This window comes from Diuraphis noxia, unplaced genomic scaffold (assembly GCF_037042655.1).
Source record: "Diuraphis noxia isolate RWA-SAM2 unplaced genomic scaffold, SU_Dnox_SAM2 contig0004, whole genome shotgun sequence".
NCBI classification, from domain to species: domain Eukaryota; kingdom Metazoa; phylum Arthropoda; class Insecta; order Hemiptera; family Aphididae; genus Diuraphis; species Diuraphis noxia.
This window is the reverse complement of record NW_028301714.1, coordinates 43,382,213-43,397,646: the sequence shown is the minus strand read 5'-3', so window position 1 is coordinate 43,397,646 and position 15,434 is coordinate 43,382,213. Positions and strand designations below refer to the sequence as shown.

General features: G+C 24.6%; 1 protein-coding gene and 1 long non-coding RNA gene across 2 annotated transcripts; both read left to right on the top strand.

The window, feature by feature from the left end:
* The first annotated feature begins 50 nt into the window (after positions 1-50).
* Positions 51-4,480, top strand: LOC149056090 (uncharacterized). The gene is made up of 2 exons (XM_089225922.1): positions 51-397; positions 486-4,480. The coding sequence occupies exons 1-2, from the start codon at positions 280-282 to the stop codon at positions 3,020-3,022; spliced, it is 2,655 nt and encodes an 884-aa protein (XP_089082048.1). The 5' UTR covers positions 51-279; the 3' UTR covers positions 3,023-4,480.
* A 5,405-nt stretch (positions 4,481-9,885) lies between these two features.
* Positions 9,886-11,908, top strand: LOC149056089 (uncharacterized). Its single transcript, XR_016191784.1, has 3 exons — positions 9,886-10,047; positions 11,423-11,600; positions 11,717-11,908. It is a non-coding gene; the product is annotated as an uncharacterized LOC149056089 (long non-coding RNA).
* The last annotated feature ends 3,526 nt before the right edge of the window (positions 11,909-15,434 follow it).

Here is a 15,434-nt window from a genome sequence, read left to right as displayed (position 1 = left end):
TGGAGCGCTAGTGTAGTTGGGATGCAAGGAGGTGGTACCCCCATCATAGATGTTTGCCATGGATATGCGGGGAAGGGAAGAGGTGGCTTATCGCGAAGTGCCGATCTAAAAATAGAGTAATAATAAGAAACTGAAGATATACTGAAATGATTGGAAATAATAATTTTATTATATTATCATTTATTACTATCTTGTTCATTGTGGAACAACCACTTTCCGAATTTTCTTGTTTTTTGAGTTTTTAGTTGCATTTGCATTTACAATTAAAAATTCTTAAACATGTCTGGAAATAAATGCCAATATTTAAATTGTGGAAAATCAAAGAAAATGTTTCCAAATTTAAAAATGTATCGTTTTCCAAAAGATGATAGAAAAGAAGTATGGATAATACATTCAGGTGAGTAATTAATTTTAAATTTTAATTTTTCTGTACCATTGCGAATATTTATAATTTTTTTTACACATATTTTTTTATATCTACACAGGAAACACAAGTTTGTTTTCTGTTGATCCAGATAAACTCCACAATAGGTACATTTGTCAAGAACATTTCCCACCCGAAAGCTTTGTACAAAATTTTACTCAAAATCGTTTGATAGATACTGCTATTCCCTATAATTATCAATCTAAAACACAGCCATCTACATCATCAGGCATTAACCAGAATGATGAATCTCAGCAGGAGTATAATATAATGTCAACCCCAACTAAAACATATACACACTCAAAACCAGACATGGTAGAGTTAGTTTTTCCGAGCCCCCCTTCAACTTTTTCTACACCTCAAAAAATTAAAATAACAAATATAATTGACATGCCTAGCCCAAATTTAAAAAGGAAATCTGATTTGATAGAAATAGATACACCTAGAAAAATCAATTTAAAACAAAAATTAAAACTAAAAAACAAATTAATTCATAATAAAATAACTCAAATTTCAAAATTAAAAAAAAGAGTCAAAACTTTTAAAACACATAATAATGCTAAGAATTTAATAAATATGCATAACTTTCCATCAATTAATTCTAAGGCAATGGTAACGATGCAATTAAAAGATAGGAGTCGTCCGTGGACATTAAATGAAAAAAATTTAGCTTTAAACTTATATTATAAATCACCAACAGCATATAAATTTTTACGTTCACAAAAAGTTAATTTACCTGGGCCATCAGCTATTCGTCGTTGGATTGGTCAATCAAAATTCTTACCAGGTTTTAGTAAATTATTTTTCAGTCATATACAAAAAAAATTTGAGTCATCTGATTATAAAGAAAAAGCTTGCACTGTTTGTTTTGATGAAATGTATATAAAAGAATTTATAGAATATTCCAAAGAATTTGATTTTATTGAAGGTTTTGAAGATTTAGGTCATTATGGGAGGACCAATAAAAGTGCTAACTGTGTTTTAGTATTTATGGCTCGAGGTATTTACTCTACATGGAAATTTCCAATTGCATATTTTCTTGTTCATTCTGGAGTTAACAAAACAATTTTAAAAAATTTAATAATTGATGTTTTACAAAAGTTATTTGAGGTTGGGTTGTGTCCCAAAATTATAGTTTGCGATCAAGGCACAAACAACCAAAGCACTTTAAAATCATTAAATATTTCAGAAGATAATCCATTTTTTTTTATCAACAACAATAAAATTTTTTCTTTGTTTGATGTTCCTCATTTACTTAAAAGTATTAGAAATAATTTAATTAATGCCTGTTATATAAAAGATAATAAAATAATCTCATTTGATGATATAAAAAAAACATATGAGTTGGACAAACAAAATCATAAAAGTAAGTCTCTCATCAAAATAACAGATGCACATATTTACCCTAATTCTTTTCAAAAAATGCGTGTTAAATTAGCAGTACAATTATTAAGCAATTCCATGGCCGCAGCAATCCGAACTTGTATACAAACAGGACAACTTCAAAGTAACACTTCATCGAATACTGCAGATTTTATTGAGTTTATTAATAACTTATTTGATTGTTTAAATAGTAAATCTTTATATAGTCATAATCCATACCTCTGTGCATTAACTGATCTAGGTACTGTAAAAAAATTTTTAATAGAAGCTTCACAATACTTCACAAATTTACAAAAATTAAAAAAAGGAAAATTATCTCAACCTCCCTGTTTTAAAGGGCTTACACAGACCATTAAAGGTGTATTGCAATTTTTTGAAGCAGAGAAATCTAATGATATTGTATTTTTAATGACTAATCGTTTAAATCAGGATGTTTTAGAAAACCTCTTTAGTATTTTTCGACAAAATGGTGGTTATAACAAAAACCCAACAGCTAGAACAATCAGAACTTCCATAAGAAGTAATTGTATTTTTTCTTTATGTACATCAAAAGCGACAAATTGTGAGGAAACCCAAGAAGATGATAATCCAATTATAATTGACCCAGTTAGTTCACTAAATAAAATAAATTTTAACAGTTCAAAATTATCATCTGATTCCGACACAGAATGTAATTCTAATTTATCTCTCTGTTTTTTTTCATCTGACGAGGACTCAAATAATACTGATAGTAATATTGATGTCACTTTAGAAGACTGTTCTGTAACATATTTCGCAGGATATTTGGGCTATAAATGTATGAAAAAATTTAATTGTAACCAATGTCAACTTGAACTATTTGTTGATAAAAACTTAAATGATAAAAAGCAGTTGCATCTTCTTAATAAAAATTATACTTCAATTGATAATGAAAGTGGACTTAAAGCACCATCAAATAGTTTAAATAATGTAGTAAATAAAATTTTAAATATTTTTGAAAGCAATTATAAAAACTATTTGCATAAAAAGAAAATAAAATTTCAACTAATTGAGGGCTTAAAAAATAATAATACAATTAAAAAATGGCTTGATGAATCATTGACAAACTGCATAGATCATAAAATGTACATAATTGAACAACTTTTAATTTGTAAAATATTTAATAAAACAAAATTATTTTCAACTACCACAAAATTAGCAAAACTTTCTAAATTAAAAATATTAAACCATATTTAAATAAATTAAATACATTTTTTCTTGTTCTGACCTTGTACCTATTTGCATAAAACAATATAGAAGCAGTCTTAACTGTCCTTTTTAGGACAATTCACATCAACTACATTAAATAGTTCTTTTCAGGACTAAGGATCAATTACATTAAATAGTTCTTTTCAGGACTTTGCTTTGATTTTTAAATAGTTCTTTTCAGGACTATTTGCATCAATTACATTAAACTGTCTTTTTTAGGACAATTCACATCAACTACATTAAACAGTTCTTTTCAGGATTAAGCATTGATTTTTATTATATTAAACAGTTCTTTTCAGGACTTAGCATTAAATTTTTAAATAGTCTTTTTTAAGACTATTTGTTTCATTTTTATTAAACGGTTCTTTTCAGAACCAACAAACATCACAATTTACTTTTATTCTAATAATTATGCTTCAATATAAATGTATAAATGTATTTTACCCTTATTTTGTGTTTTTTTAATAATAAAGACAATTTTTTTATTCTTTAAACCTAGTATTTTATTTCTAATCCAGTTTAGCAATCTTGGTATATCTTCACTTAGAATCGTTTTTCATCATATTATATAGACTTATAGTTGGTTTCTAAACTTAACACATTCAGTATGTACTTATAATAACAAAACACAACTATTATTTTATTTATAAATTATATTAATAATTTAATTATGTATATTATTTGTTGTTATTGAGTTTTTATTCATTTTAAAATTTGAACACAAAAATACAAAACAATGTATTTTATAAAGTATGAAAATACAATAAAATTAAAAATTACAATATGGTTAAAGATTTGCTTTATTTTTAAAAATGGTAAATCTAGTATAGTATGTAATGTTCAATTAAATATTTCCGCCCAAAGCAGATTTTACTGAATCGTAACATTCCAAACATCCAAACAAAATTGATCTTTCGTAATGAAATTAATTAATTGTTGCTTTCTGTAGTAGAATTCGGCATAAAAATTAACAATTTTGTGAATATACTATTTAGCGATTGTGGCAATCATAGCGCAATGCTCAGAAAATAATAAATATAGGTTTATCCATGATAAAGTCATTAATAGGCTTATCGCTTTTTCTGTCACTACCTCAAACCGGTCTAGGAATAATATTATATTATTCGCCGTCAGTAGTAATAATATAAAATTAATTCATACAACGCTACCTACCGGCAGCTATCATAATTAAAATTGTAGTCGCCGAAAATCCCTATAGCATGGTCTATCTGTCTATTCTATAATCAATGGTAACACCTATAAAACCATGCATAAAGAATATAATATAATATTTAATAAAAATAATTTTTTGTAGATCTATTTATGTATTTGAAATTATATATTTTGTCAGCTCTTTCTTTATATTTTTCATGGGTATTGAAATATATAATATACTCGTTTGAAGAATTGTGTTCTAATTTAAAAAATAAAGTCAAAGTTTAATCATTACTGTTTAATTGTCCTCATCATAGTTCATATTGCATATTTTGTATAACAATTATAAAATTAATCTTAAATGACTTAAATTCATTCGCTCAAGGCTTTCATATTTTGGGTTCACAACGAGAGAGAAATATATTTACTTCAAGTAATCAAGTATACGTATAAATAAGTAATAATTATTAATTATATTATGACTATCAAGTGTATAAAGGCTTGTCTTAAATATACAAACAATAAGGTTTTCTATTTAAATAATATTATAAAAGTTTCAATAAATATAAAATATACATAATATATTATATCAAATCATATAAATTAATTTTACATTTTACCAAATCTATAGGTACTCTCTAACCCAGGTATTTGTATAACAGTATCATATTGTAATAGTATTTATATACTATAAGGACATTATAGGCTTTAATACAATTTAATGAAAATAAGTGAATGATTATTAAAAAGTATGCCATAACTAATTAGTAATTACCAGGTTATTACCAATAAGTAATGAGACAACTATGGATAGAAAGTTGATGTATTTATCAATTAAAGTTGTAAGTCTAATAGGTATACCGTTTTGATTCGATACATTAGATTTTTGGTTTTGATTTCAACAAAATCAACACAGGTAATAATTGAGTATTAAAATTAATGCGAGTAAGTGTAATAATAATTTTGTTTAAAAGTTATATACCTATATATAAATAATTAGTTATGTTTTCAATTGTACCTACTAACTTACTAATCAAAAATAAATATAATTGTATCGTTTCCTCGTAGAATATGAATGATATTCTATCATATACTTTTAAGTATAAAATATGTGTTTTAAAATCTTCAATAATTAATTTTAGATTCTGAGCGGAGCGATGAATGTATTGATTTTACCATGATGTGTGTGTGTTTTTTTTTGTGTCTGTCATTACGTTTTGGGGCAGTAAAAATGCTTCGATTTTTGACTTCAGAACCTCGTTCGATCAGAAAGTGAATCTAGTTGGTACTTTAGGGGGTCAAAAGTAAAAAATTCTTAATACTTTTCTAAATAATCGAGAAAAACAAACTAAAAATTAAGGGAAAAACGGGAAATTTTACGCACACTCATTTTTCAACAAAATCGATTTTGGTTTTTAATGTAACTTTAAATCGAATGACCATAGATACATGAAATTTTCACCGAATGTTTATATGAGTATATTCTATCCACCATGCAATTTTCAAAAAATGTTGACTTAAGTTGAACTATTCATAGGCATTTGAAATTTTCGATCATTATTAGTTTTTTTTTAAATTAATATCGATCAAAATGTATTTGTTTTGCAGAAAAGCTTGAAAATTTAATACAAGGCTTTCATCATATTGTTACAATATCAGTTGAAAAATAAAAAAATTCATAGTCACAATTTTTTTTTATAAGCATTCAAAGTTTGAATTTTGACAAAAGACGTAAAAATCACGAAAATTCACAAATTATTTTAAGCTAGAAATTCATAAAAAATTTTCTTTTTAAATCTAAGATTTCAAAATTTAATAAAAGGTTCCTTACAAGTTTTTCAATCTTTATCACAAATAAAAATTCCACGGGAAATTCAAATTAAATTTTTATGAGCATTTGAAATTTAAATTTTTACAACATTGGATTTACACTTTTAGCGATATCCTTATATTGGTGTAACTCTAAAACAAATGACCGCAGATACTTGAAATTTTGATTGAATGTTTATATAGGCATTTTATATATTTAATAAATTTGTTTTGAGCTGTTTACTGACATTTTAATTTTTCAATTTTTTTAGTTTTTTTTTCTATAAATATCGATAAAAATTTATTTGTTCGGTAGAAAAGCTTGAAAATTTAATACAAGGCTTCTAACACATTGTAACAATAGCAGTTAAAAAGTATTAAAAATTCGTAGGCACGATTTTTTTTTATAAGCATTTAAAGTTGAAATTTTGACGATTTACCCGCCTTTTTTAAATTTATTACTCGTATATTTTCGAAACAATGCATTATACATATACTAATTAATTGAATAGTCTTGTCATAATATTAATTATTATATTAAATAAAAACATCAAATCGTGGCTAATCTGTTATGAATCTATCTATATAGATAGTATTTATATACAGTACTTAATTGTAGTATTTACCACCACCAATAAATAATATTACGACTATTGAGGTCTCTAAATCTGCATAGTACGTAGCTACTAATGATCTACCTAATATATATTTTATTTTATTTTTATTCATGGTTAAGCATGAACAACTAAGGTTATTAGCTTTGAAGGGGCTGTCTGATAATATTTTATAACTATTGTGAATATATAAAAACATAGAATGTTTTAAAATATAATATTAGAATACAATTAACATACTTAGCTGATTTCGATCATTCTTAAATATAAATATTCTCATCCAAATTATTATATTTTGTATAGATAACTGCATTTTAATTTGCATGTGTGCATTGTGCTGTTGCATGTCTGTTTCTAACATATGTTATTATAGCTTATAGTTAATCTATACTTATTATACGAATAAATTACTGCTTGAGATCGAGGTAAACATTATTGTTGACAAAAAAATTATATCTGAATGTTTGGTCACTAGATATTAAATAACAATTTGAAATCTAGAATCATTAGGTAAATAAAATATTAATTCTCCTTTAATTATATATTTTAATCTATATCTATACGACTATACAAATAACTAAATTAGTCGATTTATTTAATGTTGATTATGTTTACAAGTTTCAAATCATTTTCATATCATTTTATTCTTGATTAATATACCTACCTAATATTTAAGTAAACATATTGAATAGTCATAATAACAACATAAATTATAATTTGAATATTATAATAATTAATAACTAGGTAAGAGGCAACTGGTCTTCATAGCGTTGTCCGTGTGAAAAATTAGATTCCCATGATTTAATCTTTCTTAAACTTTGTTTAATGTAAATTGCAAAGATTTTTAATACAGTTATTTTGGGTTGATTTACCCAAATGAAAAAGTGCAAGTCTAAAATTAGATAAAATCATAATAACTTTATTATTTTCTGCAATTAATGCTAACGTTATGTAAATAAAAAAATGATAGTCATTCGCGAGGTATTTCGCAAAGTATTTAATTTTTATAATTTTTATACAAAACATACCACAATAATTAATAACTATTATGTAATTTATTTATATCCCGTTATTAAGTATTCAGCATTTGACAATAACCATCGGCGTATCTAAGTCCGTGCTTGGTGCTCCGTGCCTCTACCCTCCCCATTCATTATAGTAATACTTTTTTATTGAGAATAAAATTATGTATTAATACCTCAGATGTCATAATCTATTATAACTTTTATAGAATGTGTTTTATTGGAAATAAAAAATTACATTTTAAAAATCTAAGGAGGTTGAATTTTTTATTTTAAATTTCTCAATATCTATACATAGTTTTGACAAAATCGTTCATTAATAATATAATGTTTTGAGACAAATGTTAATCGTTTATTTGCAAATACTAAACAAACTCTATTAAGAATCGTATATTGGATATAATAGTTAATTAAATAAACAACATTTACTTCCCATCAAAGATGAACACTTATAAAACAGTAAAATTTAATCCTTTCATTTTAACATTTTTAACAAATAAATTACAATAAGTTTTAGATTTATGACATTATAATATTGTATTTTAAATTAACAATATGGTTTTTTCCATTGACAATATTACATTCATTGTTATTTGGTACAAATAACAATTAATACAAAAAAAGGTGGATAAGTCGTGGATGTCGCTCTGCTGTACAGTAGGTTACAAGTGGGTAATTTTCGTGATTTTCGTGATTTTAACTTATGTTGTCAAAATTAAAAATTTGAATGCTTGTAAATAAAAATTGTGACTATATTTTTCTTTTATTTTTCACCTGCTATTGTAAAAATATGTTAGGATCCTTATATTAAATTTTCAAATCTTAGATATAAAAGGAAAATTTTTTATGAATTTCTAGCATAAAATAATTTATGAATTTTCGTGATTTTTATGTATGTTGTCAAAATTCAAACTTTGAATGCTTGTAAAAAAAAAAAATTGTGACTATGAATTTATTTTATTTTTCAACTTCTAATATTAAAATGTGTTAGAAGCCTTGTATTAAATTTTCAAGCTTTTCTACCGAACAAATACATTTTTATCGATATTTATGTAAAAAAAAACTAAAAAAGTTGAAAAATTAAAATGTCAGTAACAGTAACAGCTCAAAACAAATTTATTAAATATATAAAATGCCTATATAAACATTCAATCAAAATTTCAAGTATCTGCGGTCATTTGTTTTAGAGTTACACTAAAATAAGGAAATCGCTAAAAGTGAAAATCCAATGTTGTAAAAATATAAATTTCAAATGCTCATAAAAAATTAATTTGAATTTTCGGTGGACTTTTTATTTGTGATAAAGATTGAAAAACTTTTAAGGAATCTTGTATTAAATATTCAAATCTTAGATTTAAAAAGAAATTTTTTTATGAATTTCTAGCTTAAAATAATTTTTGAATATTTGTGGTTTTTACGTATTTTGTCAAAATTCAAACTTTGAATGCTTATAAAAAAAAAAATTGTGGGAATGAATTTCTTTTATTTTTCAACTGCTATTGTAACAATATATTAAGAGCTTTGTATTAAATTTTCAAGCTTTTCTGCCTAACAAATAAATTTTTATCGATATTAATTTAAAAAAAAAAAATAATTATCGAAAATTTCAAATGCCTATGAATAGTTCAACTTAAGTCGACATTTTTCGAAAATTGCATGGTGGATAGAATATACTTATAAAAACATTCGTTGAAAATTTCATGTATATATGGTCATTTGTTTTAAAGTTACATCAAAAACCAAAATCGATTTTGTCGAAAACTGAGTGTGCGTAAAATTTCCCGTTTTTCCCTTAATTTTTAGTTTGTTTTTCTCGATTATTTAGAATAGTATTAAGAATTTTTTACTTTTGACCCCCCAAAAAAGTACCAACTAGATTCACTTTCTGATCAAACGAGGTTCTGAAGACAAAAATCGAAGCACTTTTACTGCCCCAAAACGTGATGACAGACAAGGAAAGTACAATATTAATGAATTTAGTAAAATAAAATATGTACTCATGACACTTTTTGTATTTCATAATTATATTTTAATATAATTACTATGAATTATAATATTTTATACGCATTTTAAGTCTATAAAATTTAGAAATTATTAAAATACTAATACTATAATTAAACTGTGGTTCTAATGACGAATGTTCCATTAAATTACATTTAGTTCAGCCACAGGGAAGAATAAACTTGCTTTTATCCTTGTTCGAGCTTTAATTATGTGTATATGTTGTATTGATCATTAGTAAATACTTAACAGTCTATTGTTAGAAAATAAACCTATAATTAGTGGAAAATTAGTATAAAAGGACAAGTAGAGTCCAATAAAAATCAGTTGAATTGTGTTGAGTATACAGACAAGTTTAAAATTCATTATAATTCTAACAAAAATCAAGAAAATGGCTGCTAAATTTATCACGGTAAGTTAAATTTTTTAATACTTTATTATTTCAATTGTATTTTATGTTAACACATGTCTGTATAAATAGATTACTTACATTTTTTTAATACTAAATAACTAGAATTTTAATGCATTAAGACTTTTTTTTTGTTGATATAATTATATCATATTTCTTTTAAATAAATATTTCACAGTTAAAAATAATTTACTAGGTAAGACTAAACATGTTATAAATAATATAAATCATATTTACCTCTTAATAATTATCAAATATAGAACATATTTATTTTTTTGTGAATAAATCTTGAGAATCATTGAGTAACAGTTGAAATTTTAATATAACTATTTTTGAATAATGCAATATTTTTATGAGAACGTCATACCGATGTGTTGTTGCTTCGTCTTAAAATAGGTATTATAAAAGTCGTTACCATTTTACGTTAGAAAAATCTATTTTATCATCATATTTGTACTATTATTAGTTACAAAAAATGCTCTCAACTTGCTTCAAAATAAAAATATTAGAAGAAACCTATGAAATGTCCTGGATAATATGTTATTCTTAAATTTGATGTATATCACCTATACTAAATGTTGGATTAAATAAAAATGTTTTCAATTTGATTCAATTGCCTATAAAAAATATATTGGTACATTTTTAAGTTAAGAAGTAGCTTTATGAGAATGTTAGCGCACTGTTTGTTTTTACTCTGTCCCATGCGCAATACAGACAAAATGCAATTATACAGAATCATTTTAGAGTAAAATCATCAACAAAAAAAACGATAGAGGATAATATTTATAAATTTGTTTAAAGTTTGTCTCTAAACAACTATTTTTATTCTTTTTTAATTTTGAAAGACGAAACATTAAATAATACGATTTTAGGTGAAAGTTTTTTGTCTATGTTGCGCAAGGGTCTTAGAAAGAAAACAAATATTGTGATGGAGTTATATTAATATTTCGACCAGTAATAGTTTTAGTCAGTGTATGAAAATTTCATGAAATTTAAAATTGAGAAATATTTCAGTATTATAAAATATATATTTTTTTTTAAATTGTCATAACTTACCTTCAAAATTGTATAATATTAGGTAAAACAATTATTAACTACTTATCAGTGATGGTTTTCTTTGGTTAGGTTATTTATAAATAATCATCATTAATATTTATGATAAAAAAAATTCAATGTTCTACGTTTTTGTGATGAAATATTTCAAAATCAAATATTTCATACGTCAAACACTAATCATAATATAAGTAATAACTTGAAAGTATTAACTATTGCATGATGATGATTTCGTTTATATAATATTATAAAATCCAAATTATTTAAATAATCAATAACTACTAACAAAATGGTATTCAAAATATGTTTTTATTTTATATTGTAGATCTTGATGTGCTTGGCAATGTTGAATGCCACATTCGCAATGCCCACTGCACAATCAGCCGAAGCGGTGACCAATGATGACATGAAAACTGCAGAAACATCCCATTTGCCGTTTTCGTTTGGTTTCGGCGGCTATCCAGGATACTCACCTTACGGATATGGGTACAGAAGTGGTTTAGGTAATAAATTACTTAAAATAGTAAAAAAAAATAAAAACAAGAAGAATATACTTATCTAATAATTCATAGATATTAATTTTGTTTATTTTTTATAATAAATACTATTCGATTTTCAGGTATTTCAATCGGTTACCCAGTTGCGTATTCCCATCCATTTGGTTATTCAAACAACTACCCACATTATCTGCCTCAATTCAAATAAGATACAGTGATGACATATTATTACTAACTACAAGATAACAAGATATCCAAACATATAATCTCAAATTCAAACTTATTACAATACTCATAAGTTATAATATATTATAATGGTTAAAAATCAATAAAAATATCTGGTTTAAAATTTTTTGTCTCATGTGTTTTATGTTAAAAAATACAAATTATACATTTCAAGTGTTGATAAAAATACAGTTAAGTTTGTTACAGATTTAAAGTATTCATAGATAGGATTTAATTTAATTTGATTTGAAATAGTCATAATGCTTTATTCTTTCATTTAGATTAATTTGAAAACAATTCAGTTTTTTACCAATTTATACTTAAGAGCTGATTTTAAATCAATCATCACTGCCAGTGTAATACAATTGAAAACTTTAAAGTTGAAACCGTTAAAATAAATAGAAATAATTAATAATTATACTTAGAACGACATTAATTTATCTATGGTTTAGATGGATTAATTCAATAATGTTTTGTTGATATTACGTAAAATTTAGATTCTGAGCGGAGCGAGGAACGTATTGGTTTTACAACAATGATGTTTATTTCTTTTACTTTTTCTTCTTTTTTATCCTGTAAACACTTTTTCTCCCTCTAAACTTGCTCAAAAGTATCAAGTGTAACATCTTTTCTGAAAGGTAATGTTCTTGATCTGATACTTTAGAGAGGTCATTTTTTGATTTTCAAAATGGTACTTGAAATAAAAGTGGTTAAAAGAGAAAAACGTACAATTTCACGATTTTATAATATTGAATAATTACGGACGACTTTTTTTTTTAAAATTATAACAATATAATTAGTGTAGTATAACATATCCTAGACTGATAAACCGTCTCTACTCAGAATCGTTTTTCGTATACAATAATATTACATAATTGAATTCAAATTTAATACCATCCACTGCAGAACGACATCCACTTACCCGTTTTTTTAAATTATTACTAATTGTAGGTACTATACTGATTTAATACAGTGGTGCTTATTCCATATTATACTTATGTATTCAGTGAATTCACTACAAATTATGAAAATTAACAATATACAAGTACAGGAAACAACATCACAAATTATATGAACAATTATCATAGGTACAATTTATATTATGTGCTTTTTAAAGAAAACAATTTAATGGATGCAGCGCATTAACAATAGTCAATAATCATATAATACTATAAGGATTTCATAGTTATAAAGTATGAACTAATAAAATTTAGAAGTTATCGTGTTTTCTTTAAACTAGTGAACTTGGTGTTGTCACAGTAAAACTGATGGAGTCATACTCACGCACATTAACTATAAAAACACATGAAAATATATATAACATTTTACATGTTTTATGATAAAGTTTATTTTCAAACAGAATGTTACTGACACATTTTCAAAAAATGTTCATACCATTTTGTAAATTTCTGGTTATTTTATTTAATTTCACATAATTAATTACAGCAGTTGCTAAATGTGATTACAATATGAGTGTATACAATTTTAACTAAATACTTTATTGTATCATGTTATGGCAATGACATAACATTGCTGTAATAACAAAGCAGTTTGTTTTCATCTTATAAATCAATATATAAACATGTTTATAATTTAATTAATGCAAATTCCATTATGCTGCTTTTATAGTTATCGAAATTTAGACAATACTCAACTTCATAGACTATGGATGAAAGTTGATCATTTTGGTTACCTAAGTATATAGGAAATGTATATAATATAAAAAAGGGGTCCTACCGAATCTAATTTTACTACGATGTGTGATTGATGGATGGAAATAATTTATTGTATTAAACGTTATTAATTTTTTTAAACCATTGTAGTTTTAATTTTGTAAAAAAAAAATCAATTTAACAAGTAATTTAGCAAAATAAAAATAAAATACTTATCTTCTCATGTGAAAATTGAGTGTCTTACGTCTTTATCTTATGCTTATTGATTATTGTAGAGTGAACTAATGTTTAATGTTAAAAATGTTGGTTGTTTTATTTTTGAAAAAGTCGTTTTGTTAGATTTTGTAATAATTAAAAACCAAATACGACTGATCTAGTTAATATCTCATAATAAGAAAGTTATTTAGAAAATGTAATAAATATTTGTATTTTATTTTTAAGCGTAAAAATGTTTGGTAATATTAATTGCAGTATTTTTCCTTATATAAATCTAATGTAAGATGTATTAAAATATTATCATAATATTATAATATTACAAGATCAGTTCTCAATGTTTAGAGATAATTAATACAATTTGTAGAGGCCCTACTTACCTAAAACTTAGCTAAAAGATATTACAATTTATACATAATAAATTAAGTAGGTATATAATATATTATATTATTGTAAAATTTTTAATCTGTATGATTTCTAAAATTCACAGCTTTGTTTGTATGTAATTTTATTAAGAGGACGTTTCACCCGCATGTGTTGTCTCCGTCTTACAAGTGCGTAACATTGCAAAAACTGTTTCGCGCGGGAAAGAACCGAGCATGATACAGTTATAACTAAGAAATGAAATTTTCATCACATAAAAAGGAGAATTTTGTCTGTGCAATATCGTTTTTATTTTTTCGATATCAGAACTACAAAAAAAGTTATTCATGCTTAAAAAACGCAAAATTAATGTATTATAAAACAATAAGAATTTTTTTTGTATAAGTGATATCGAAAAAATAAAAACGATATTGCACAGAAAAAAATCTCCTTTTTATGTGGTGAAAATTTCGTTTCTTAGTTATAACTGTATCTTTCTCGGTTCTTTCCCGCGCAAAACAGTTTTTGCAATGTTACGCACTTGTAAGACGGAGACAACACATGCGGGTGAAACGTCCTCTTAAATGTCATGTGTTTAAAGTATCGAATATAAAAAAAATATTTCTACAAGTTAATTCATTTTTAACTGTTTGTTTACTCATTTAAAAGTCGTATCCAAAAAGTTATAAATAAGAACAATTTATAAATAACGAAAATATAAAAGTGTCTATTATGAATAAATTAAATACTACAAAATTAATATTTTAAATCAGATTTTAAACATTTAAAAATGTTTAAATAAAATTATATTTATTTAAATTTAGGATGTTAAAGTAATTATTATTATTTTTTAAATATCTGTCCAAAACTAGTGATAATTTTTATTATATTATGACAACAATTAATGACATATTAAGTTGAGAAATGTACTACTAATTTCTAATTTTCGTACCTACAATTCTACATAACATTAAAATATCTCTAAGCGATGTTACACTATAACATAATATGACTGCTATTATAATAAGTACGATTAGGTACTCTACGTAATATTGTTATCTATTATGTGAAAAAGACTTGTGCGATATCTTTTGTTATGCAACCTTATATACATACATATACTGTATAGGTACTCGTATAGCCTATAGTATATTATACTGTATACTAACTGTTTCAGACAGTGTGAGTATAATATAATATAATGTAAATTAGATCAAATTAAAGGCTTAGATTTATACTCTGTTGGAACTTGAGAGTTCTAACTCCCATTTGGAGAGAAGAGAATTATTGAAATGGTAGAATTTTCGTTACCAAATATTTGAATATATTTGAATTGCACACACAATAATAAATAATCAAATAAGAA

What these genes read in the sequence shown, in the direction of transcription:
- LOC149056090 (XM_089225922.1), top strand. Translation starts at nt 280, where the DNA reads ATGTCTGGAAATAAATGCCAATATTTAAATTGTGGAAAATCAAAGAAA. An exon ending in AGTATGGATAATACATTCAG is followed by an intron (nt 398 to 485) that starts GTGAGTAATTAA and finishes ATATCTACACAG; the next exon opens with GAAACACAAGTTTGTTTTCT.